At 44.6% G+C, this 25,205-nt stretch overlaps 1 protein-coding gene across 1 annotated transcript in view; it reads right to left on the bottom strand.

Moving 5' to 3' along the window:
- The window catches only part of Arp6 (Actin-related protein 6), a 55,002-nt gene extending 29,842 nt beyond the window's left edge, over nucleotides 1-25,160 (bottom strand). The window contains exons 1-5 of the mRNA XM_050190779.3: nucleotides 24,451-25,160; nucleotides 21,504-21,621; nucleotides 16,634-16,702; nucleotides 8,926-9,049; nucleotides 3,964-4,099 (exon numbers count right to left, since the gene is read on the bottom strand). Coding sequence (XP_050046736.1) covers nucleotides 3,964-4,099; nucleotides 8,926-9,049; nucleotides 16,634-16,702; nucleotides 21,504-21,621; nucleotides 24,451-24,527 — 524 coding nt within the window. The 5' untranslated portion in view covers nucleotides 24,528-25,160. The remainder of the gene's footprint in view (nucleotides 1-3,963; nucleotides 4,100-8,925; nucleotides 9,050-16,633; nucleotides 16,703-21,503; nucleotides 21,622-24,450) is intronic.
- Between the last annotated feature and the right edge of the window lie 45 nt (nucleotides 25,161-25,205).

Below are 25,205 nucleotides of genomic sequence, written 5' to 3'. Positions count from 1 at the left end.
GACTGCTGAGGTTTCGACTGAATCAAACGCTTTCTGGTAATCAATGAAAGCTACATATAATGGTTGGTTATATTCCGCACATTTCTCTATCACCTGATTGATAGTGTGAATATGATCTATTGTTGAATAGCCCTTACGGAATCCTGCCTGGTCCTTTGGTTGACGGAAGTCTAAGGTGTTCCTGATTCTATTTGCAATTACCTTAGCAAATACTTTGTAGGCAACGGACAGTAAGCTGACCGGTCTATAATTTTTCAAGTCTTTGGCGTCCCCCTTTCTTCCGGATTAGAATTATGTTAGCGTTCTTCCAAGATTCTGGAACGCTCGAGGTCATGAGGCAGGGTGTATACAGGGTGGCCAGTTTTTCTAGAACAATCTGCCCACCGTCCTTCAACAAATCTGCTGTTACCTGATCCTCCTCAGCTGCCTTCCCCCTTTACATAGCTCCCAAGGCTTTCTTTACTTCTTCCGGCGTTACCTGTGGGATTTCGAATTCCTCTGGACTATTCTCTCTTCCATTATCGTCGTGCGTGCCACTCGTACTGTATAAATCTCTATAGAATTCCTCAGCCACTGGAACTATCTCATCCATATTAGTGATGATATTGCCGGCTTTGTCTCTTAACGCATACATCTGATTCTTGCCAATTCCTAGTTTCTTCTTCACTGCTTTTAGGCTTCCTCCGTTCCTGAGAGCTTGTTCAATTCTATCCATATTATACTTTCTTATGTCAGCTGTCTTACGCATGTTGATTAACTTCGAAAGTTGTGCCAGTTCTATTCTAGCTGGAGGGTTAGAGGCTTTCATACATTGGCGTTTCTTGATCAGATCTTTCGTCACCTGCGATAGCTTACTGGTATCCTGTCTAACGGAGTTACCGCCGACTTCTATTGCACACTCCTTAATGATGCCCACAAGATTGTCGTTCATTGCTTCAACACTAAGGTCCTCTTCCTGAGTTATAGCCGAATACCTGTTCTGTAGCTTGATCTGGAATTCCTCTATTTTCTCTCTTACCGCTAACTCATTGATCGGCTTCTTATGTACCAGTTCCTTCCGTTCCCTCCTCAGGTCTAGGGTAATTCGAGTTCTTACCATCCCATGGTCACTGCAGCGCACCTTGCCGAGCACGTCCACATCTTGTATGATGGCAGGGTTAGCGCAGAGTATGAGGTCTATTTCATCTCTAGTCTCACCAATCGGGCTCCTCCACGTCCACTTTCGTCTATACGGCTTGCGGAAGAAGGTATTCATTATCCGCATATTATTCTGTTCCGCAAACTCTACTAATAACTCTCCCCTGCTATTCCTAGTGCCTATGCCATATTCCCCCACTGCCTTGTCTCCAGCCTGCTTCTTGCCTACCTTGGCATTGAAGTCGCCCATCAGTATAGTGTATTTTGTTTTCACTCTACCCATCGCCGATTCCACGTCTTCATAGAAGCTTTCAACTTCCTGGTCATCATGACTGGATGTAGGGGCGTAGACCTGTACAACCTTCATTTTGTACCTCTTAATAAGTTTCACAACAATACCTGCCACCCTCTCGTTAATGCTATAGAATTCCTGTATGTTACCAGCTCTATTCTTATTAATGAGGAATCCGACTCCTAGTTCTCGTCTCTCCGCTAAGCCCCGGTAGCACAGGACGTGCCCGTTTTTTAGCACTGTATATGCTTCTTTTGGCCTCCTAACTTCACTGAGCCCTATTATATCCCATTTACTGCCCTCTAATTCCTCCAATAGCACTGCTAGACTCGCCTCACTAGATAACGCTCTAGCGTTAAACATTGGCAGGTTCATATTCCAATGGCGGCCTGTCCGGAGCCAGGGATTCTTAGCACCCTCTGCTGCGTCGCAGGTCTGACCGCCGCCGTGGTCAGTTGCTTCGCAGCTGCTGGGGACTGAGGGCCGGTGTTTGATTGTTGTGTTCATATAGGAGGTTGTGGCCAAGTACTGCAGCAGGGTGGCCAATCCTGCTCTGGTGAGGGAGTGCGTTGCCGGTTCTGGTCACCGGAATCAGGCCACACTCCAGGCCTGTTTATGCAATTTTATCAATACACAGATTTCTTTTTTAATCCGGTGGAGAATTGTGCGGCACCGGGATTCGAACCACGGACCTCTTGCATGCGAGGCGGGTGTTCTACCTCTACACCACCACTGCATTCTTTATCTCGTACAGTTTACAGTTTATCATACAGTTTACATATACATACATATATCATACAGTTTACATCTCATACAGTTGACAATTTAAAGTATTTGAAAACTGCTCGAGAGATATCCATATTTACCAATAGCGACTATTTGATTTCGAGACCGAAGCGAATTGGAAAATATAGTCAAACCTCAACATAATGAAGTTGTAATTGCAGCAAAAAACTTCATTAAATGGCAAGTTTCATTAATTCAAGGTTTTACAGTTCTAGCAGTAAAATCAACTTCACAAATTCCCAGAGCATTCCTGGGGGATAGTATCTCTTCAGTAAGCACTTATAAACAAATCCCAAGAAGGGCAGGTTATAATAGCGCGGTTATGAGCGACAGTGCATTCGGTGCAGATCGCGCCGAGAGCAATGCATCGAAGTGGCCACAGTGGCAGAGGTTTGCGTGCATTGCGACATGCGGCTCCATAAATCTTGGACGCCATGGCCGACCATGCTTAGTGCGCGCAGCCGTCATCAGATGGCGCACACAAATGAAAAAGAAAACTGTAAAAAGATACAGATATTCATCCCGAGCACCGAAAGCAAATGTCAGTACTGCCAGAAAGGCTGAGCCCTGATGGTGATGGCAAAGAGACAACTACATGGAATCAGGTTTGTAGTTTTATCAGTGTCACGTGCAGTTGAGCAAACATGAACAGATCTCACTTGATGACCACAAACTCACTGTCACAATGAAACTTCCCACCGTGTTGCGGAAACTTGAAATTACGCAACTGCCAACTCTAGACACACGGGAACACAAGGCACATCAAAGCGCATCTCGGCTCGGTCTTTGCACTTGTTGCAGATCACCTCCAAGACAAGGCACGTGGCCCACATGCAAAGAGGACACAAGTGCGCTCGGGGGAGAGGGCAGACAGGCGGGCATTCCTGCCCCCCTCAGGCAGGTCCTTGATCCTGTTACCATGTGTTCACTCCCTCCCCATTCCTCCCCTGGCATTCAAAATGAAAGTTGTATACTTTACTGACGTGAACAGAAACATGGCTTCTCAGTGCCAGTTTGACATTTCCGGGGAAAAAAGAAAAACATGCAATATTGGCGGGCACAAAAACTAAAACTGTCGGCGTGCAACTAATGCAAAACGTCATTAACGTTTTATAGAGAGGTTGCTTGATGTGACCGAGGGCAACGCACTGTGGGAGGCAGCTAGCGACAAATGGTTGTCTTTCGACTACGTTTCTGCAAGTTCAGATGATTAATGAGCAATGCCGCAAAAATAAATGCGTTTCGGCGATTTTCTTCTCGTTTCCCTTTCCTGTCTTTTTTTCTCTTTCTCACTTCAAGCTAAGGTGTCAACCTACATTCTGTTTTATACGATTCTTACTTTCCTTGTCATCAACTGCTCTTGCTGTTCTACACAGACATCTGCTGCAACCCATAGGTTTTTCTTTATAAAGGAAACAGGTTAACATTGTTACATGCCACCAGTGAATCAATGTTACAAATCTCTGGTGACTCAAGGCAACGATTTGGAATGCGCAGTGATGCAGCCTGTACACACACTGCCAAGAACAGCAGAACTGTGAACAGCCCCTCACTGTAAGAGTCATGGCAACTACACGAGTCTACATGGCAACCACGACACAAAGACAAAGAAATAAATTATGCTTGTGCAGAGGCGCCCACAATACTTAGCGGATTGCAGAGCCCAGTCCAATTATTTCGTTTGCTTCAAGGTGACTTCCTTCCTTCACAGGAAACGCAAATAACAATTGAGCGTGTTGGTCCCTCACCTGCGGATACCGGCCTTGATCAGCTTGCCACGCAGGAAGGGTGCGATGTGGGTGAAGGAGAAGCCACTGTCCACCACCACGCAGGCTATCTCCCGCACACGCTCCTTGCGGTACTTGAGGGCACTCAGAGCACCCGCTGCACAACATGAACAGCCAGACGTGTAGAGCAACCTCTAGCAACCCCATCACGGTGGAAAAACAGTGCGAAAAACGGGACAAAAAAGAGAAGACAGGACTGATTACTAACAAGTGTGTTTATTTTGCAACCATAACACATGTATGGAAAAAAAAGAAAAAAAAGAGGGAGCTAAAGGCTCCAAACATGCAAGTAGGCGAATAGTTCACTGTGAACTCAACAAACTTGGTTCCCTTTTCAAGCGTGTGAACGCTTTATTAACACTTGATTAAATTACAAGGAAGGTGTATTTTTTTACAGAATGCCCCAAACTAAGGTTGCTGCACCCGTTAGTTTAGCAAATAAAGTTTATATCATCTATTTGCACAGTCATTACCATGTTTGAGGCCCCCACTAACGTTCAAGACAAGCCAAGCTTTCCATATCCTGGCATTCCCATGGCATCACAGTAACATATTTGCATAAAAATGGTAAGGCTAGACTTCCCTCCAGATAGTACTGTAAGAAATTCTATGCTGCTAACAGTGGCCTGCTCTAGGACACATTTACGCTATAGTAATCTATTGTATTTACTGAACATCACTGGATGTTGCCCAACGCATTCTGTACCGACAGGAAACTAGAAAAAAGTTCGAACACTTCCCCAGCCACGATTAGAAAAGGAATAAAGCTCAATGTACTTGAAAATGGATGAGTTCCGTAAGTTTTATTTCTCACATCGTGTTTCACCAGCTCCACGTTGGAGGCCACTAGGAGTTTCGTACAGCTGCGGTGATGGAAACTGATGGCGTGTTCCAGCAATGCAGTCCACATGGGAGACTCATATGAGTATGACTAGGGCGTCGGTGACAAATCAACTAGGGTGACTCAATGTGCACATCCTCTCCCTTTTCATGCAGGGTGGCGACACTCTCTGAAGCTGTCGATGCCGACAAAACCACTGTGGAACCGGTCTTCTCGGCACGCTCCACCCTTTTTCACCTCACCTCTGATGGCCGCCGTACACGACCGTAATTAGCAGCCGTCACACACACCTTGCCAGCCATGTCGTGACTTTTGCAAAATGACTGGGTGCTGCGTCCCGCAGTGCTCTAATAATTGGAGAAACGGCTGGCGACTATTTGCATTTCTGAGAGATCGAAAAAGACGGCTTCTATGGACAGTGAAGGTTAAACGGGGCAAGTGGTAGCCTATGAATGTCTCATGTGTCTGCAATGCGAGTACAGCGTGTTCTGCGTTTTCATCACGAACTAAAATTCAGGGAAACAGTGTACGTGCAGTAATGCTGACATTTTGCTAGTGCGCGTATTCACAGTGTGGCATTGTGAAATATTTGTGAAAGATCGTAGTGAAAAATCGTTAATTACATGCCACATAGCACAGTGAGCTTGTGAACTTTTTAATTGTTGCAAATTAACGTAGTTCGCTTTCTTGCAAACCTACAGTCTCACTTCGAAGAATCTAGTTTCAACCAAAAACGGGCGGATGGCTGGAAGAAGCTGATGTCAAATGTTGTGCCAACAGTGCTTTCAGTCGGAGACTTCCATCTTCGTCAGGCTTCCTCCTAAATGAATCCTGAAGAGGATCAATTAGTGCGTGTCATGCAGAGCTGCACTTTTGTGGGCAAGTACCAGCGAGTAAGCCTGCCCACCCATCCTGAAAGAATACGCTTGCAAAGGCAACAACCCTCATTACCCAAGCAAAGCAAAGAAGTAATGAAAACGGTGAAGTAATGCGAAGAGCACTTCAATGGCATTGCTGCTTGAACTGATACAGTCCTCAAAGTGAGATCCTCGGTGCAGACCTGACTAGTTCTCTCACCGAACTCTGAAGCCAAGCGTGGAGGCATGCCGTCAGCACAAGGAGATTGTTGAGAACCTTCCGATCTTCAGCTATGCTCAACTATGGGGCTGCAGATACGCCTGCGTGAACTGAAAGCACGAGTGAGTGAGGGGCATGGGAGCAGAACGTGCGCTGGTAGTCAACCTCAAATCAATTTTGGTTTGTTCAGTGCAGCTACAGGTTGTTATTTGTGTGACCTACCACATCTGAATAAATGACTAGGCATGGCAGCTGCCCTCTCCACTGCATCATGCAGTACGGTATGTATCATAACTCTCCAAATGCGTGAAGTAATCTAAATGTACAATGCAAACATTTTTGACCATTTAGTACTATTTACTTTCCAAAGAATTACATGCAGAAATCAGAGGCAGATGTGGTCTGTAGTTTCAGTTCACAACTGCGAAAAAATTTAAAAAGTGATTTTCGATGCATCAGTAGCTAGAGGAAAAATTGAGGTGCGTCCGAGCTGTGACAGAAAAAGAAAGAGGAAAAATAGAAGAAAAGGATAAGCAAATAACTTGAATTGTACTAGGTCATGCAATATACCTTCTGGGAACACTTCAGCGGGGTTACTCCTTGTAAAAATTTCTGTATATACAGAAAGACCGCCTTGCGCCATCGCGCTAGATGCACGATACCATGTAGTGAGATTGAACATAGTGCATGCCATAGCAGATGACGTGAGTGTCACCACCCTGTATGGAGCGGCGAGCAAGGGCATTGAGGCACCCTGGAATCAGCACTAAGAACAGCCGGCACGCAGAACCCTAGTACTTATACAATTGCCAACCGATAATTTGGACTCAACAGGAACCGCAAAAATGTCCGAATAATTGGGAGTGCAAAATATCGAACTCGCCCGAAAATAAGTGACTTTATTCATCTTAAAAAAATGTGTATTGTATTCTTGCACTGTCCCTTTCACAGATACCTTCAATTTCGTGTGGCTAGCGCAACACGCATCAGTGTCTTAGTGTCTCGTGCGGATGAGATGAATTGGTGTTACTTGGCCTTAGTCCAACGATGTCGGCTGATGAAGTTGGGTCCGCTGAAGTGGACTACTGCGGCAGACAATCCGCTGCCGCATCAAACGCAAATACATGGCACTTCCTCTTTATGCTACATGAAGGTGAGGTTAGGCCGAAGACACTGGGTCCAATGGAGTGCACATCCACACTACTATGGTAAACTGTCATCTCCGGCCATCGACACGAACCCACAATGCTTCTGCCATCCGATCTGACCCCGGCCTAACGTCGACAGCCGCGTAGCCGAAAATTCTCTACCCCTTCCTTAAAAATACCAGCCACTCAGTGCAAGGAAAGGTCGTACCTCTACATAGCCAGGGTCGCATGCCAGGAATATGTGGCCCCTAGCAATGATAACATCTGCTTATACAGTGAACATTCTTTTCCAATTTTTGCTGCTACCTGAAGAAAGCGGCAGCCCCCCCCCCCCCCCCCCCCCAACCCTTCTCTCACTAATAAATGTAAACACCCTCACTTTTGAACATTTTGACTTCCACCACATCCGCGCGTCAACTTATTTCAATTTTGCCATTGTAGGTGGGGGGAGAAGCAGAGACGTTTCACGGCCGCATGTTTCCATCAAGAGGACATGGCAGTTATTGTCCTGACGAATACAGGTCACGTTTCTGAAACATTGGCTCTACATAGAGACACGACTTGTTCGATTCTAACTGACAGGTTACATGAATTGAAGAAAGAGAAAGAGAGGTGTGCAGGGGGGTCGGGTAACAGAGCATGGCTCAGTGAAGGAAGAAGCCACCACGTGCAATGCAAGCGCAGTGCAGCTAGAGCAGAGCGTGGGCTCAGTGACCTATCCTGTCCGCATTCATGCATCCATGCATTCATGCATTCATGATGTACCTTGCAAATTTCCTGAGTAAACTGCACTAACAGTCGCTGCTGCACTCCCCTTGTTGGCCGTTGTTGAGGCATCATTGCAGCTATGGCCAGCAGAGTTCTCCTTTTCCTTTCTTTCTTCCAAATATCACAAATAACTGTTTTTTTCAGAATCAGACATGATTGAGCTGATGCTGACGTGTAGGTGCTGCCTTTTTTTTTTTTCTTGTGCAGCAGTCTTTCTTTTTGGGGGGGGGGGGGGGGGCAGAAAAGGAATTTTTCGTGGGTAAGAGGGGGGAAGGTTGTCCTGAAGTTCTTCAGCAAGAAAACCCCCCCTCCCCTTTTGGGAAGCATGCTGGGGACACTGGCCTCCACCGGATCGCAAGATAAAAGAATGTCGCTGTCTTTAGTTTATTCGGGGGGCTCATTCGTGCCAAGCGACCCTCTCCATTGCACTACCCTTTTTCTCCAAGCTGAGCCTGCGTGTTATCAGTGGCAAGCAGCTACGCTGTGGAAGCAGTGCGCAACGGAACAGACAAATTTTACTCCACCCCTCCTTCCGCACGCCCAAAGTCACCCGAACGTGCACTCCATTGGCCCCCCCCTTGCAGCTTGATCCCAATCTTTAACGTTAGATCCAGATCTGACTTAATTGCATCAAAAACATGCCATGTGACTGTCAAAGTAGACTTCCGCAGCATTGTATTATTTCAGCTACAGTTTCTTTTTACTTTTTACGGACTAGTTGCTTTTATCCAATTACCGCATATATAGAATTTTTTAGCCATCCCATTCATTTCATAAGCAGGGTTTATTGCTCACTTTAAAATTCGTGACATCACAGTGGTGTAGCGGCATCGGGGCTTTGGCGTGAAACTAAGAAAATGAAGCTTTGACGCTCATTTTCTCTTCTGATAACCAACCTAGTATAGTGAAATTAACAATAGCGCTTTCGAAGAATACATTATCAGGCGAAACTGATTTAGTGTCCCTTTAAAGATGGACCACGAATTGGTTTGACTGAATCATTTTGATTCGAAACAAAAAAGCAAGCCTGTGAATCCAGACGTGGCACAACTTCATCGGCCCCAGCCTCCTCCCTCCCTGCCCACTCACCTGTAGTGAGCAGGAGTGAATGGAACTGGTATTCCTCATAAAGCACTTCCACCAGGCTCTCCCTGATGGAGGGGAAGTTGAAGAACGGCTCCGTCAGGATCAGGCACGTCTCCTCAAATTGACACTGCGACAAAGAAAACACACTTGCAACAGAAAGTAGCGCTAAAGACCGACACAATCACATGGGATGGTTTGAACTGCTAAACTCGCGCTATGAAGAACAAGTGCTAAACTCACACTGTTTATTCACCGGCACAAGCTGCTAAACACAGAAGGAATGAAGGGCATGAAACAGGGCTACCAGCTTGAAGGTGTCTACACGCGCACATTAAGAAAAAGCTTTCTCTCGGTTATAAAAAGTTGATAGACGGATGGCTGACACAATCACTGCCATTCTTTAATATTTAGAAATGCTTCTGATATCAGTTGCGCAGCTGTTTTACTACTTCTACCAAGAACCTTAACCTCGCCAAGTTGTGGGCCACGAACGCATGTGTTACAATCCTGAAATTGGCCCTCAGTGAATAATTAGAACTTGATTTGGTCAGCACGAGTGTGTATGATGCAAATGATGGCCCTAATTGCATATCTGACAACCTGGGAACATCACAATTTGCAAAATCTTGATGACACAACCAGGGAGAGGGGGACATGAGGGGAACACAGCACACAAGTATAGGCAATTATCGAATAGTAGACACTGCTAATGAAATATTGTGTATCGATCACAGTGACTTTTTAAGTGACCTTGCTGCTGATTTTGCCTGCTTCAGGAACTTGTTGGCATACAGTCAACAGCCAATTTTTTGGGCCTTCTAGCGACCGCGAAAACGTCCGAAAAATCGAGCAGCACGAAAAAATAAATGCGTGCCTCTTACTGCCCCCAAGGGCTCAAATCACCACGAGCACGTCCAAAAAAGCCCTGTCAGTACACTTACAAGGCATATCGGTGCTCGTACTGTGACATGAGATGGCGGGTGCAGGTGTGTATAATTAAAGAATAGATACCGCGTCCCTCGACAGTGGCCCCTTCCAACTCTTGGTACGCTTCACTGCAATACATTGTGTATGCTTGACCGCACAACAATTCTGTATTGTGGCAAAGCTGACTTTCAGGACCCTGCAATGTGCTACGCTTACTTTTGCAGTACTTTCTGTGTTTCGAAGCCATTGACGGGGATGACAAAGCCAGAATCGGTGCCATTGCTGACAGCAGTAAATTCCTTCAATGAACAACACGACAACAAACCAGAAAAAGGTTGGTAGTGCATGTCAAAGCGGCTAGGTCTAGCAACGCCGTGGTGGCTCCAGCTACAGCTGGTGGTGGCTACGACTATTGTCATTTTGGGCCTGTGGTCCCAGCAAAAAGTGCGGAAAATCGGATAGCAAAGAGTTTCAGCATCAGAGAGAGAGAGAGAAAAGCAAAGGAAAGACAGGGAGGTTAACCAGGGATTATCTCCGGTTGGCTACCCTGTACTGGGGGAGGGGCAAGGGGATGCGATAGGTGAAAGAGAAAGATTTAAAAATTTTTTTAAAAATTTCAGTCCGTCTTTATACATTGCCTCTATGGGGTACGTGGCGGTGCCACAAAAGCATCCGAATTATCTGGCATGTTCAAAAAATTGGTCGCTGACTGTATATGTATAAACTTGCTTGAAGCAATCACCCTCTTGCATTCTTTCACCATCAGAAGACATTCAATGGAAGGTTTAGAAACCGATGAGTGAGACTTTTTCGCATACAGGATTTATTTTCTCAACACCTGCTAAATGGTACAACCCACCCAAATTATTTGGGAGAGTTGGCAGGTAAAGTTCAGCCCGTATACAACTAACAACTTCAGTGCACAAAATGTGTTCGCTACTGTATATCAGAAGATTATTACAGTTGGATGTGCCCTCAAAATTACCGATACAGCACTCAACAAAGGCCAAGATGCTTTATTTCTAAAAATGACGTGCACTACATTCAGTGGCAGAAATTGGTGATTGACCATTAATTAGTCTCTGAATGGTACTCTACGAATTTGTCAAGCTGCCATTGTGGCTGTTAAAGCCCTTATCATATACAGAATGCTTGGATAAACTGTTAAGTCCAAGGAAGACTACTAAGATCAATCCCTGGCTTGTTGTTCCTTTCCCAGCTCATCAGAATGCTGCCGCGCTACAGTTCATTCCGTTAGCTGAAAGCGAACTGGGCAGCACATGAGTTGTTATAAGTAGACTGTTCTCTCATAGAATGCCTACTTGCAAAACATTTTAGTCGTTGAGAAACTGTTTGTAGTAGCCTGAAGTTCACTGTAGATGAGATCGTCATATCTGGACTCAACCGTCTGTAATCATGACCACAATAGCTGCAGGGCAGCACTAAGCAGGGGCGTAGCCAGGGGGGGCGCTTATGGGGCTTGAGCCCCCCCCCCCGAAATTTTTTCGTGCTGTCCATGCACCGCTGACCAAAGCAACCCCCGGCGCCGGAAATCATTCTGGATTTTGTCTAGAGCGCCTTTTTCACGCTCGAAAAGCCATTTCACCGCGAAAATTGCGAACTCGGGCTGGATTTCGTGGCAACGCCCATGCACCGGGAGTCACGTAGCGCAAGCAGCCCCATCCAAGCACAAAGTTTCAAGGATGTTTTGATGGCGAACGGGCTCGCCGCGGCATCTTGCGGAGGCCCCAGAATCTACATTCTATCATAGAATTTACGGAGCGCGTGGACGTCAATTCCGAAACATTATGGGTATAAAGTTCTCGTAAACTTTTGATGTGAAATGTGCATTGACATTTCCAAACGTGTGCTTTAGATTTTCAATTGCGGAACTTTGTAAGTTTAATGCTCCCATAAATACTTGACGCCAAAGGTGCATTGACTTTTGCAAAGTCGTATATCGGGCCATACAATGAGACAAGCCAAATCAACACACTATCAGACAAGTTGGCAAAGCCCGCAGCGAGGCCCGAAGAGACGAAGCGTTGTGGTGGTTCATTCGTGCCGTCATGTCACATAAAAAAATATCAACATTTTTTTTCACCTGCGCCAAAGCATCCAGTGAAGACACTAAAGCCAGTCAAGCTAACTACGTTCTTATTTATTTTTCTACTTTGACTTTTAATCGCGAAGACACATTGAGCCTCTTCAATTTTTTTTTGTTCTCGCTCACCCGCGGGCTGCCAGAGCCAGCCAGAGCGCATGCGTTTTTCTTGTGTTGCCCCGACCACTGGGCAGTGCACTTCGGTGAGCGTTCGGTTTTCTCTGGCTGAGTGCATTTTCGCCTGGCAGAGCTTTGGACGCTTTCTAGCTAGCAGACGAGGAAAAGAAACAATGGTTGCTAGCGGCCATCACTGTGGGGACTCGACGGATTGCAACGCGTTCGCTTGAGTGCAACCTCTCCAGAAAGTCTTGTCTCGCCAGTGTAGGGTACCGAGCAGTATGCGCATGGTTCTTGTGGACCAAGCGTCTCGTGTTGTCTTCGATATTCCTTTAATAGCCACATTAGTTGCCCAAAGCAGGCATTCGATTGTGACCTACATACTTTGCGTTCTTTTTTTAAATTATGGTGCCCCCACCCCACAAACGAAAAAAAAAGCATTGTTGCGGTGCAGCGAATCGTCGCATGGTGAAAGTTCTATTTTGGTACTTCTTTTGCGGAAAGTAATGGGCCATGGGACGCTTCAGTTGCGGGATACTCTCATTATATTATTACGATAGCAATTATATGGAAACTCTAGGCGCATTCCTGCCATCGCCGTCGCCCTCATGTTCCGCATAAAATCCAAGGGCGATAACATCGTGACCGCGCGCCACATGCTGTATGTACGAGTGAAAGCATGGGGGGGGGGGGGGGGGGGGGTGAGCCGACGATGGTCGCTCAGTCTTGCGTGCGCAAGGAAGAAAAGTGAGGAGCAAGCGCGCCGCCTTCCGTCACGCGCGATACATCGGGGGGAGTGGATGGAATGGGGGCAGGATCGAGGATTCGGTGAATCTGTGATTGCGCAACATGTTTATTTGCCTTGTTTGACGCATTATATACCGTGACTTTTTCTTAGATCCATAGATTTATTGAAGACTTATCCGTATGTTTAAATATCTTGTTGCGAGGTGTTGTGTATACGTCCAGTGAATTTTGTTTCCAGTGGCACTTTCTTGCCCTTTATCAAGCTGTATTTTCGCCTTTGTATATTCCATTGCATCTTCGCATTTCTAATGTACAAGGGCGAGTCAGTGAAAGTGAGCCTACCCACCCCGCTCAATTATGGTTCTGTTCATTATCTGCAAGGCCTGCGCTTAGCAGACAGGCATCTCTCATTTACAAAAGTGACACGCAGGTGTGAGGATAAATGTTTTTTAATGCTCTCATACACAGGGTTGAACATGGTTGCGTGCCGTAATGGACGCTCCAGAAGTTGAGCAGCGTGGTGCCGTGAGGTTTTTGACAGCTGAAGGTGTTTCCCAAAAAGAAATTAGTCGCCGTATGGCTGCCGTGTACATTGAACATTGCATTTCATTGACCACTATGAAGCGTTGGAAGAAACGGTTTAAAGAAGGACGTGAAAGTTACAAAGACGATCACAGACCGGGCCAAAGCCATCGTGCAAGCACTCCTAACAAAATTGCAAAGGTTGATGACCTGGTGAGACCAGAACGGAGGATGAGCATCAATGAACTGGCAGAGCATGTGAACATCAGTCACGGTTTGGTTCACGCCATAATTCATGAACATGTCGGTTATCGGCTGATGTGTGCACAATGGATGCACAAGATTTTGAACCACCGCCAAAATGCGGAGAAGATCGGCGCTGCCTTTACTCATCTGATCCGGTATCACAATAAGGGTGACAACTTCTTGTCTGCAATTGTGATCGGAGACGAACCATCATGCCACTACTACGAGCCTGAAACACGACGGCAAAGCTTACAATGGAAACATGCGAATTCACCACCCCCAAAGAAAGCAAAGGCCGTCATTTCTGCCGGAAAAGTGTTGTTGACTTTTATTTTTCGATCGTCAGGGGCCATTACTGATAGAATTTTCTAAATCTTCAGGGACTATCAATTGTTTCCGATATATTGAAACGCCGGATCGGCTGCGTGTCGCTATCAAGAACAAACTACATGGAAAATTGACGAATGGGGTCATCTCGTTCCACGACAATGCCCGTCCCCACGTCGCTGATGTGGTTAATACAAAACTGGCAAAGTTCAAGCGGGAAGCGCTGCAACATCCGTCATACAGCTTAAACCTGTCGCCTTGCGACTTCCACATTTTGGGGCCACCGAAAAAACAGCTCAAGGGAACCAGATTCGTCTCAGACGATGACGTGAAAGTCAGTTGCAGACGTTTTGAAGCAGCAACCCAAGGAGCTTTATGAGACGAGAATTCCATGACACGTTAGTCAATGGGACAAATGTCTAAATGCTCATGGGGGCTACCTTTAATTAAAGTACCCCGTTTGTCATATATTCGCAGTGGCTCACTTTCATTTGACTCGCCCTCGTATATTCTGCAGAACTCCTGCTTTTTATATGTGTTCTCTGTTGCGACTATAATTTCGGTGCAATTACTCACGATACATGACCGTTGACAGCTGCTGCTGCGTAATACATTGGAACAAATGACAGTGTCATTGAGATTTTTCACTGGCCGTTGCATATGTACAAGAATGTAAACAAGGATCTTGAATGGCAAAGTGTCATTAACATATCTGTCCTCAACTTGTTCATTTCATGGCCTTTACATTTTTCATATCAGCGGCATGCACTGCTTTGCTGGCTCCGAACTGATGTAGTTCTAATGTTCGTGTGATATTTTCTTTACTTATTAAATAAAAAAAAAACATGGAAGTATTGACATCAGTTCTGTTGGGCACAATTTTTGGCACATACGAGTATATTCTTTTATGAAAATATTGATATTTTACTTGTATTGACAGTACGTTGTGTTCAAGAATTTGTTTGCAGCATCTTTGGCAATGGCAATGCACTTATTATTCGTGTATTTGATCCCTAGGCAAATTGTTTAAGAGGAAGCTTTAGCTCGGGCACAACTCCGACGCGGCCTATTCAGATACATGTAAAACGCAGAAACGCTTTTCTGAGATAACACCTGAATCGCTTTTAATGAAATTCGTTGCATTTGAGAGAGTAAGTTAAATTCTAGTGTCTGTTGGAAGCGGAATTTTGATTTAGGGCCTGAACTTTGTTTAAAATATTTTGAAAAATTCAATAGTTAGAAAAAATAGAAGCACGAAGTTTACAAACTAATAGCTCTGCATCAAGAACAAATATCGCGGTTCTGTAAACGGCAATCATTACACCATTCAAAGCGGACAAATTCGATATGTCAATTTGTATCTTACGTGAATTGGTTATGTTATGTACAAGGCTTCTGCAAAAGCTGTATTTCCATAATACTTAATTTTTTTAGACTCATGTGTAACATATGAATTTCATACGCTGTAGATGTGCTATTATGTGCAATTCATAGAACTGTGATATCAATTTTCATTGCTGATTTACAGAGTTGTAAACTTAATTGTTTCGTTTTCGGAAAATTTTATATTTTTGCCACTTTTCAATAAAAATTGACGACCTAAATCGAAAATTCGAAACAAGCAGTCAATAGGATTTACGTTTTTCTTTCAAATGCAACAAACCTCGTCAAATTTGGTGCAGTGGTTGCCGAGAAAAACGAATTCTCCTTCTACATGTATCTATATAGGAGCATCCGAACTAATGTTTTCTCTTAAGGAGGAGGCCGAGCTGTACGTGAGCCCCCCCCGAACGAAATTTCTGGCTACGCCACTGGCACTAAGGGGACAGTGAATGTGTCAAGGATTCCTTATCTCACACCGAAAATGCCTATGTATGGCCTCCTCTAGGCGAATTTTTCAGCAAGCATATCAAGAAATCAGTTTGGGCACACCTTGAAGATGGAATCCAGTTATCGCTGATCAAAATCAACAGTATTCACTTTTCAATTAACAATAACCTCAAAGGATTTTTTGGCGTACTGCAACTCCTGGGCTACGAGAGAAGCCATAGTGGGGGGCTTCTGATTAATTTTGATCACCTGGGGCCCTTTAATGGGCCCCAAAATTCAAGTATTTTGAATCCAGCATCCCAAATGCATTGCTATAAATGTGACTTGAGGGAGCAGTGGTACTAGTGTTTATGGGAGCTGGAAGCAGGGCACTTCAGCCAGCATGGAAGTGATGATTAGTACATGTATTTGCCTAAACTTTCTCCAGTGACTTGGCAAACTGGACATTTTCAACCATATGTCGCATTTTAAATACAATTCATAATAATTCTGCACACGCAGAATTATTATTATTATTATTATTATTATTATTATTGTTACTGCCTTCTCCATTTGAAAACGGATTGCTTAAAAATTTAGACCTATAGAGGCAGATAAAGCACAGCAAACAAAGGTGCAAGAACATTTGAAGTTACAAGCAGTAACAAAGTCCCAACCATTACACCCATGCCAACTGAAGTACCGGAGTGCCAGAGTTAATCTCTAGTAATTTTAGTAATAAAGCTCTGGCGCACCTCCCAAGAGAATACGGCCACGGCAGCTGGGGTTCGAACCCGCAACCTCACGCTCTGCAAGAAAAGCGGCACGGCTACCGAGCCGCAGAGGTGGGTTTGCTCAACGAGTTCCCCAGCTGCCCCGAGTGATACAGCTGCAAAGTGGTGTGGTGCTTACGTTGAAGACGTCCTTCCCGAACATGTAGTCCCACACCTGCTTCTCCACTTCCCAGTTGACCAGGTATCCCTGCAGGAGAGATGAAAACGAGAGAACGGTCGAACGAACGAATTCGGAAAGGACACAAGCTGTACCACAAGAGGTGAAAGTAAGCGCGAAATTGTCGTCCATCCGGGAGAGGCCTGCCAAGCTACAATAAAAATAACCAAGGGTGTGTGAATATTTGGAATTTCGGATACAATTGAAACGCTCCCCTCTATTCGATTCGTACTCAGTTGGAGAGTTGGCTATTCGAAGCTGTCAAATACGATATAAGGAATAAAAAAATCAGGAAGAACTCGTCTACAATGAATAGCGGAAACGTGTCATGTATGAGGCGTGTACACTGCAAATAGGTTTTTCTTTCACGCTTATCTATCTCTGGGCACGCTGCACCAGCTAGCGGTGACACTGCAATGTCTGCGTATACGCAGTGACACATGCCCGAGTGAACGGTCCACATTTTATATCACACCACCTTTGGGGTCAGTCCACAATTTTTGCAAGGATGTGGAAGATTTGGAGGTTGCGAGTAGGGGGCGTGCAAACAAAAGTTTTTGGGACTGAATCGAATAGTTTTCGAATAATGAAAAGTCGTACCTGCCATTTCGAATTTAGTTAGCAAGCTTCTCTTATTGGGGGGCACATCACGTTATGAACTGTTTAATAAAAGCAGAAATGGAGCACTAGCCACCAATTAGCACATTGTTCCCAAACCCAGGGCTGTTTGCATAGTGTGAATGGTATCATTTAAAAAGCAAAAGTCAGGCTCCTGAGAGACATAGCGTGTTTCACTATGTAACTTATCATTTTTAAGCCTACTATGGCCACCGATATGAAATTTGTTGCCCTTTTGCTCCAATTTCATGTTCGACAGTGTTCACTTTAAAAGTTAAAATATTCAAAATCTATTTATGTTTACGAATAGTGGCTATTCAACTCAGAGAGTGAATAGGATAGAACAGAATTTGATTTGTCATTCAAAAGTTTCAAATATTCGCACAGTCCTAGTTACAAGAAATCTATGACCAGATCAACAGACACTACTGATGTGCTCATATGCAAGACAAGGTACCAAGTCTGATGCTGGCCCAATACCAGTGTCACATGGGCACTTTCAATCTCGATCGAGCCTGGCCACGATTGAACTTTTCTACTGCAATCGGCAATAATCACTGCTACTCAGGGTGTTGGACTGAATTCGGGTTCCGTTCGGGTTTACGCTTTTCAGTTCGATTCAAGTTCAGCTCTGGATAAAAAAAAAGAAGTCTGAACCGATTCGGAGCATACTAAACTGGTTCATTTGGGTTCAAACGGGTTTGATGAAAGAAAAATACATCTGCATACCTCCAGTTGAAAAAAGGGCAATGGTTTTAGAGAGACCTTTGGCTACTAGCTGAGTAAGACCATCTTTGTTTTTTGCACAGGCATTAACTTGCAAATGTTATCACAAAAATTATGCGCGTACATAGCTGCATGTCGGGGTTGGAATTTGTACATTCAGTGAGCTTTGTGGCATCCTGTGTGCCTATTTAGTGGTTTACCCCAATACCAGTCTTGCAAATTTTTTCCTTCACTGGATTCTTGAAGGTAACTTAAAAATGAATTTCTGGGGTTTTACATGCCAAAACCGTGATTTGATTAGGTATGTGGCATGCCACAGTGAAGGAGTCCAGATTAATTTTGAACACCTGGGGTTCTTCAACGTGCCCCCAAGGCACAGTACATGGGTGTTTTTCGCACTTCACCCTCGTCGAAATGCGGCCGCCGTTGCCAGGATTCAATCCTGCACTCTCCTGCACTCTCGGGCTTAGTAGCACAATGCAACAGTCACTATGGCGGGGGAAGTTTTTGAAGTTGCCCGCACTCATTGTCAATAGCGTGCAAAATGAATATCTAATCTGCTGTTAACTAGCCATGTATTATGTTCACTTTATTTTAATAAGGCACCTAGTTGTAAGAGAACATGTCATATCATAGTTAATCGGGCTGCTGGGCTAGTTCGCAAGTAACTGAAAACTGAGCATGAATAAAAAAAACAAGGCAGGACATGACTGAGGCGATGAGACTCGACTCATAAATGGTTGCACTCCGCACGAGTTGTACACCTGTGATAGTGATTAGGAGTGTGGGTTGTATGGAGGCAAGATTTCAGGTGAAGCAAGAGATCAGAAATGTCGGCTGCCAAAGGGGCAACACAGATGTCAACTGGGGATACGGAGTAGCGCATTTTGAAAATAACGATTAAACGGGAGCAAAGAATTTCCGATTCTTTTCAAAGGTAGTTTCCGTTTTCTGTAGAGGTTAGGTTTGAATAAAAAATAATGCCAAGGATCTTTGTTTTTTGTTGACATTTGAGGGTGACGCTATTGAAGGAACAGTAGATTTGCAAATCTGACTAGAAGTATTGGCGTGACTTTTGGGTAAATATAGAAAGCATGACTTTTCTGTGCTGGTGAGTCCTACACAGCACGCCCAGCCGGAGATAACATGAGTGCCCTTGCTTCTTGATCCGAGTGGTTGGTTGCGGAAATCACAACCACCTGTGCCGGCATATTCCCGCGTTGTCACACCGGGTGGTAAGGGGAGCTTTGAAGGTCAATGAATAATAGATGTTCTATAGTAGATGACTTATTGGTGAGCCCTCAGGACTTCCAATTGAAGGTGTAAACCACACCTTCCAAATGAAGGTGTGGTTTACACCTGGCGCTAGAGCAGTCAACGACAGTTCGGGAAACACTTTCCTAACTGATGGCACATGTTCTTAGAGTAGTTACGAAATTTGAAAAACTGTAATAGTACTACCGTGGGATGCAAAATGCTGTTAAGGCACATATGAAATAAAGAGAGATGAGTGAAGCATGTAACTTCTTATTTTTAATTTCACCGAGTGTTTTTATGGCAAGGGGTGCACTCTTCCCATGTGTAAAACCAAATTGTTTAGGCTGGGGTACATGATTAGATGTATCACATAATATTTACTGCAATTTGAAAGCCGTTTGAAAATTTTTGCGAGAAATAACATCCATTAGATTAGGCCAGCATGATGAGAGTGAACTGGGTGGTCAGACATGTTTTGCTGCAATAATGCTACCTTCTCGTCGACAAATTGGGAAGTGCAGAAATTAGTGTGGTTAACAGAGCAGCAGAGCGTAGAACACTTGTTACACGACCACCATGCAGAAGTGAAACGATGAAAGTTGTTGTGTGGCATGCTGTTTTTCAAACAAGATTTGTAATGGGAGGCAAAATACATTTTGCTGTCTTAATGATATGCAAGTCTACTTGGAGGCCGATGTACTTTATAAGTGGCAAAAGTGTCATAGTATAGAGACTTGCAAAAGTCCCCGAGTTGGGGTTCTGTTATATTGCGAGAACGCCTATGCATTGGTGATGCAGTCACGCTCAATTGTTAAATCTGGTGTCCACCAGGAGTTGCTCCCGCCTGATGGCGGAACAACTGGTCGTAAATGAGTTTTACGCAAGTGTCTGAAATGAATGTCGAATTTAACGGAAACCTTTAGACCTCCTTTTAAATGAAGGGGTGTTAGCTGAACAAATTGGAAGCAATTAGAATTACAGAGCGATTGCAGAATGTTTTGTGTTCCAAATTTTAGTTGAGCATTGTTTTGAGAGAAAAAAAAGATATGAATATTTTTATAGTAAAAACTTCGGAATCACTAACAAACACGAGGCGAGAGCAAGAGATGCTAATGCACCATCCATGCAGCTGTAAGCAATCTGTAATTGAAATATAGGTAGGAATCGAGTGTTACCAAGTGCTTTGAGATTTTGGGTGAATGTGAATTGTGATAGCTATGCACCATGCATATCTCCGTCAACTGGGCCCTAAAGCTAGTGTTTCATATGGAAGTCGCCGGCAATATCTACAGATCAGTACATGATGTGAATGGTGCAAACTTCAATTTCTTCAAGCAACGGTTCAAGCAGAGTATCAGGCGGTGCATAAACTGCAATGATAACATTCGTAAAACCAGGAGTCGCAGAATTTGCCCCTATACTACCTCAACTGAAGTGTGAAATGTAAATATGCCATATTTATTAATGGACGCTAATAGGTGCTGACAATTCATCAAATTGAGTTAGCCAATGAGATCACAGTGGTGAGCAACACAACTGTTACAGAGATAACACTCCGTGCACTGTGATGAACTGACACAACAGACAGCCCTTACTCTCATCAATGCAGTGTACCACATGGTCATTCAATCAAAAGTTACCCTGGGTTGAACCTGTGGTTGAACTGGTTTAGGACAGTTCCTCCAAAACGTTACAGATAGGGTTCAGGGTGGCAGAAAACATATTGTTTCGGTTCGGTTCTGGTTTGGTGAGCTATGGCATACCACGTGTTGCTAAGTGGACCCAAAGCATTCGACAAATTTGCCAAATACGCAATATAAAACATAACGCGGACGCCGGCCTTCGATCCCAATACACAAGCTTGATTACAATGTGTGTAATCGTTACTGACTGAATCCAGATCCAACAACGTTACGACTGAATGTGCCTGTGTAGCAGTTATCAATCCATACTGAGCTCAATCCAGATCATGCTCAATTGTGATCAAAAGTGCTTGTGTAGGTGCACTTGAAGGAGACAGGGTCTGACGGTGATCAAAACATCCTGCGCAGCAGCACTCGATCCAGATTGGGGTAAGTGGTGACAGAAGGTGTCCGCGCAGCAGCACTCGATGCAGATTGCAATCAGACCAGATTGGGCTCGGTGCCGATCGCAAGCGCCCGTGTGGGACACGGGCATAAGAACTCCATCGGAGCATGCACAAGAGATGGTGTAATCAAGTCATGCAAACCTTCTGGAATGGCAGCAGGTAGAAGAGGCCCGACATGTCCTTGCAGTCATCCAACTGATCGGCAATGAACTGGCGCCGACGCTCACTCTTGGCTTTAGTGATGCAGTTTGGTAGCACCCTGCAAGCAGGTTTTGCATGCACACACGAAGTTAAAAGAGCGTTGCGATTAAATTTTAGAACTTTTTTTTTATATGCATGTCTAAACACTCTAAACTTTAGAAAAAGTACTGGCAACTGTCAAAGCAACATGAAGAATCTACTAATGAATAATTATTTATTGCTCTTTGTAATACCACTTACGTACATCAGGGTACTTATGTGGTAAACATACTCCTGATGTCTTACTCCTACAAACCACTTCCAGCACCCGGGAGGTGGACGAGTCATGACGTCATGACACAGTGACTCGCTCTGTTCCTCATATTACTGCAGCTGCCACTTGTGAGCACAACTAGAGGAAACGTGCACAGCACTCATGTTTTCTTACGAGCAACACACATTCAGACACAGCCTTACTGCTACATGACATCGGCAAACCTTGCTCTGCATCATGGTGCCGCGATAATGTGGATCACGACAGGTCCGACACCTTGTGACAACAAACGCATTGACTGAGTACTAGAATTAGGAGTCCTTGACCAAAACGTGTTTTTTGTACCAGATACCTAGCATTACGCGAAACAGGGGAGTTCGGCTCCACCCGGCGGCAAGTTGTTTTTTTTCGCCCACTTTCATTTCCCTTCAGCTTATCATTTCTACACTCCAATTAAAGCTGCAATTAATTTCTCTTATGTTTTCATTGGTTTCGTATGGTTGCATTTAACAAAAAAATTGGGCCCCTCAGTTCCCCATCTTCTTCTCGTTGATTTTATTGTATGTGCCATTTTGAAGCCAGCTTGGCTGCTTCTATAGAGGTAACGATAGATAGGAGATGTTTAACTGTCGTCAGCCTAAAGGTGTTGAGCTGGCTTCAAAATGTTGGGCCAATAATCAAATTTTGGCTGGGGACGTCTTCCTCCTAATGTACAAGGGGCATTTATAAATCTTATATTTTTGCTACCATAAATTCGGGACAGGCTTACACAATAGGCACCAAAACGAGCATGCGCCTCTCTAGTTTTAGTGGAATATAAAGATTGTGTTCTATCCAGTACCATGTGTAACGCCCCCCGAAAATAAGAACGTAAATGACGGCGCCCGTAAAAAAAAGTTTTTATTTTCAATAGACACAATGCCAAAGAAATTCATGCTGAGCTGCTGGCGGTGTACGGTGACAACGCCCCAGCCGGTGACACTGCTGTGAAGTGGTGCGAATGATTTCAATGCAGTCAAACAAACCCAGACAATGAAGAATGGATGGCCGACCGTCGCTCAGTCGCAAAGTGCATATTGATGCGGAAGTGGCAGCTCTGGTGCTTGGTGACCACCGGACAATCGTTGAGCAAATAGCACAGCAAGTTAACGAGAATGCAGGCTGAGGTTAAGACCGCAGCAGAGTCTCGTCAACTAGTTTCTGTTCCTCGAGGACAGTAATACAAACTCATGGATGCCCCTCGTGTTAACGTGACCAGATTGTCAAAACGTCTGGATTCCGATGCGGAACCCCCAATGTTCACTTTTTCTTTTTTTACTTGGGCATGTATGATATTTTTAATTTTGCGAAGTACATTTATTACCACATCCCGACGGCACCGTTGTGTTGCATTTAGGCATATCTAGGCAAAGGCGTTAGCTGGATACAAAAGTGCTAGCACTTGTTGGGTAGGTTGGCACATGCCTTAAAGTAAGTGCAAAAAAAAAAAAGGGACAGTGTGGTGATAGACAGCAGAGGTGGTAGCTCTTACCTGGTTTCATTTTGAGAAACCCATGCTAAAGAAAAATTATGGCGCACAAGCGTAGGCAGTGAGCATACAAACGCGCAGAAGAAAAACAAAACAAGAAAGCAAGCATCAGGAGCTGTGACGTTACATATTTCTAAACAGCCATACCTATATAAGCTTACGTTGTCAAGTTTTTTTTTGTCACAGTTCCATAAGGCAATACTCAAACAGTGGTCGACTTTCAAGCAACATCAACTACCCACGTCAGCTCGTGTTTTATAATACGGGTGTCACACGGCCCACTTTTGATCACGATGAAGCCCAATCCTGATCGAATTTCTCGGTCGTGATTGACTCCTTTGCGCAAGCAGCACGAGGGAGCCAATCACAGTCGATAATTTCGGTCCGGATCGCGTTTAATTGGGATTAAAAGTGGTCGTGCGACACCGGTATAACAACGCACTAAGTACTTTATTACTACATTTAATGTGACACCTCGTAATCGAAACGCTGGTGACCCTTGTTGGGCGATTAATCGTCCAGTGATTACCGCAAATATCAGAATTTGGCCGAATCGCAGGTTGCATTTACTTCTCGCAATTAAGCCGTTCGCTTTATGTCGAATCAAACCGAATCGAAGCGCATTGACCACATAGCTCATCCTATCACGCGTCAGTATGGCATCGCGAAAAGTCAGGAGACATTTTTGCCCTGAGAAAAAAGAAAGAAAAGATGAAGAACAAGAAGAAGAAGACTCCGAGTGGCGAGGTACACAGACACTTTTATGAGTGACGCGGTCTTTGGAAATATTTTCTCTTGGGAATTAAAATGCGGAGACAAGTGTGCCGGCGAGTCCGATCTCATAAGTCGCAGGTCTGCAGTGAGTGTGTTTCAAACTGCGCGCTTCAGTTACCTAAAAGCGAGGTAAATAGCAAGCGCAGATGGCTTGTTTTCAGGCGCTTAATTAGAAGAAGAAATATCGCCGAATCTTAATGGATAAGCGATGCTTTGCTCTTCGGTCGGGATAATAGGGGTAACAGGGTGCTGAAGGCGTCAACCGCACATTAATACACAGTGAATACAGCTTTGCACGTCCCATTTTTGTAACGGCTAGCCTGGCCACTAACCTGGGAACATTTTGTGTCGTGAAACCGGCTTTTATAGACCCACCGCCGTTGTCAACAACCAAACAGTGCGCGGCCATTGTGACATGCGTGAACGACAGCGTTGCCTGCTTTCCAGTTAAGACACTGCCGAAACTGACGAGCCAAATAGAAACATCTTAGTATACACTCGTCAGAATTGCTTTACACGTAAAGCTTGACGTATGAGAACTAGGAATTAAATGTACATCGTTTAACTTGTCAAAAGTATTATACCTTTCCCTATAGTTTCACTGTATTGCTCAAAAGAGCATGCTTTGCTTGTCTCGTTATAAACATTAATCCGCCACAAACTGTCATACTGGACAAAAAAAAAAAAAAAAGATACTGTGCGCATTTTACACAGTGAATACTTGGAATACTTTTTATTAGGCGCACCTCGCTTGTATGAGAAGGTGGCTGAACGGCAGCGCCTAACGTTGAAAATGCAAAAAAAAAAGCCACTTATGAACGAAAAAATACTGTTTTGAAGATTTGAGAGTTTTAGGTGGAGGGACGCAAACCGTGGGTTGTACAAAAGAACCCAAAGTGAGCACGAAAGACCCACAATGGAGCTTGCGTCCCCCGATCATATGGCGAATTCGCCAAAGCGCACCGGTGCGTCCCAGTTCGCCATATAGTTAATATCAGTTCTCCAATTCATCCTCTCATCGTTGCCCCAGGGCGCCCCGGTGGGATTTGCCAAATTCGCCATGAACCTCTATTTACAGCGCAGAGGT

This window comes from Dermacentor andersoni, chromosome 10 (assembly GCF_023375885.2).
Source record: "Dermacentor andersoni chromosome 10, qqDerAnde1_hic_scaffold, whole genome shotgun sequence".
Lineage (NCBI taxonomy): Eukaryota > Metazoa > Arthropoda > Arachnida > Ixodida > Ixodidae > Dermacentor > Dermacentor andersoni.
This window is presented reverse-complemented; position numbering and strand designations above follow the sequence as displayed.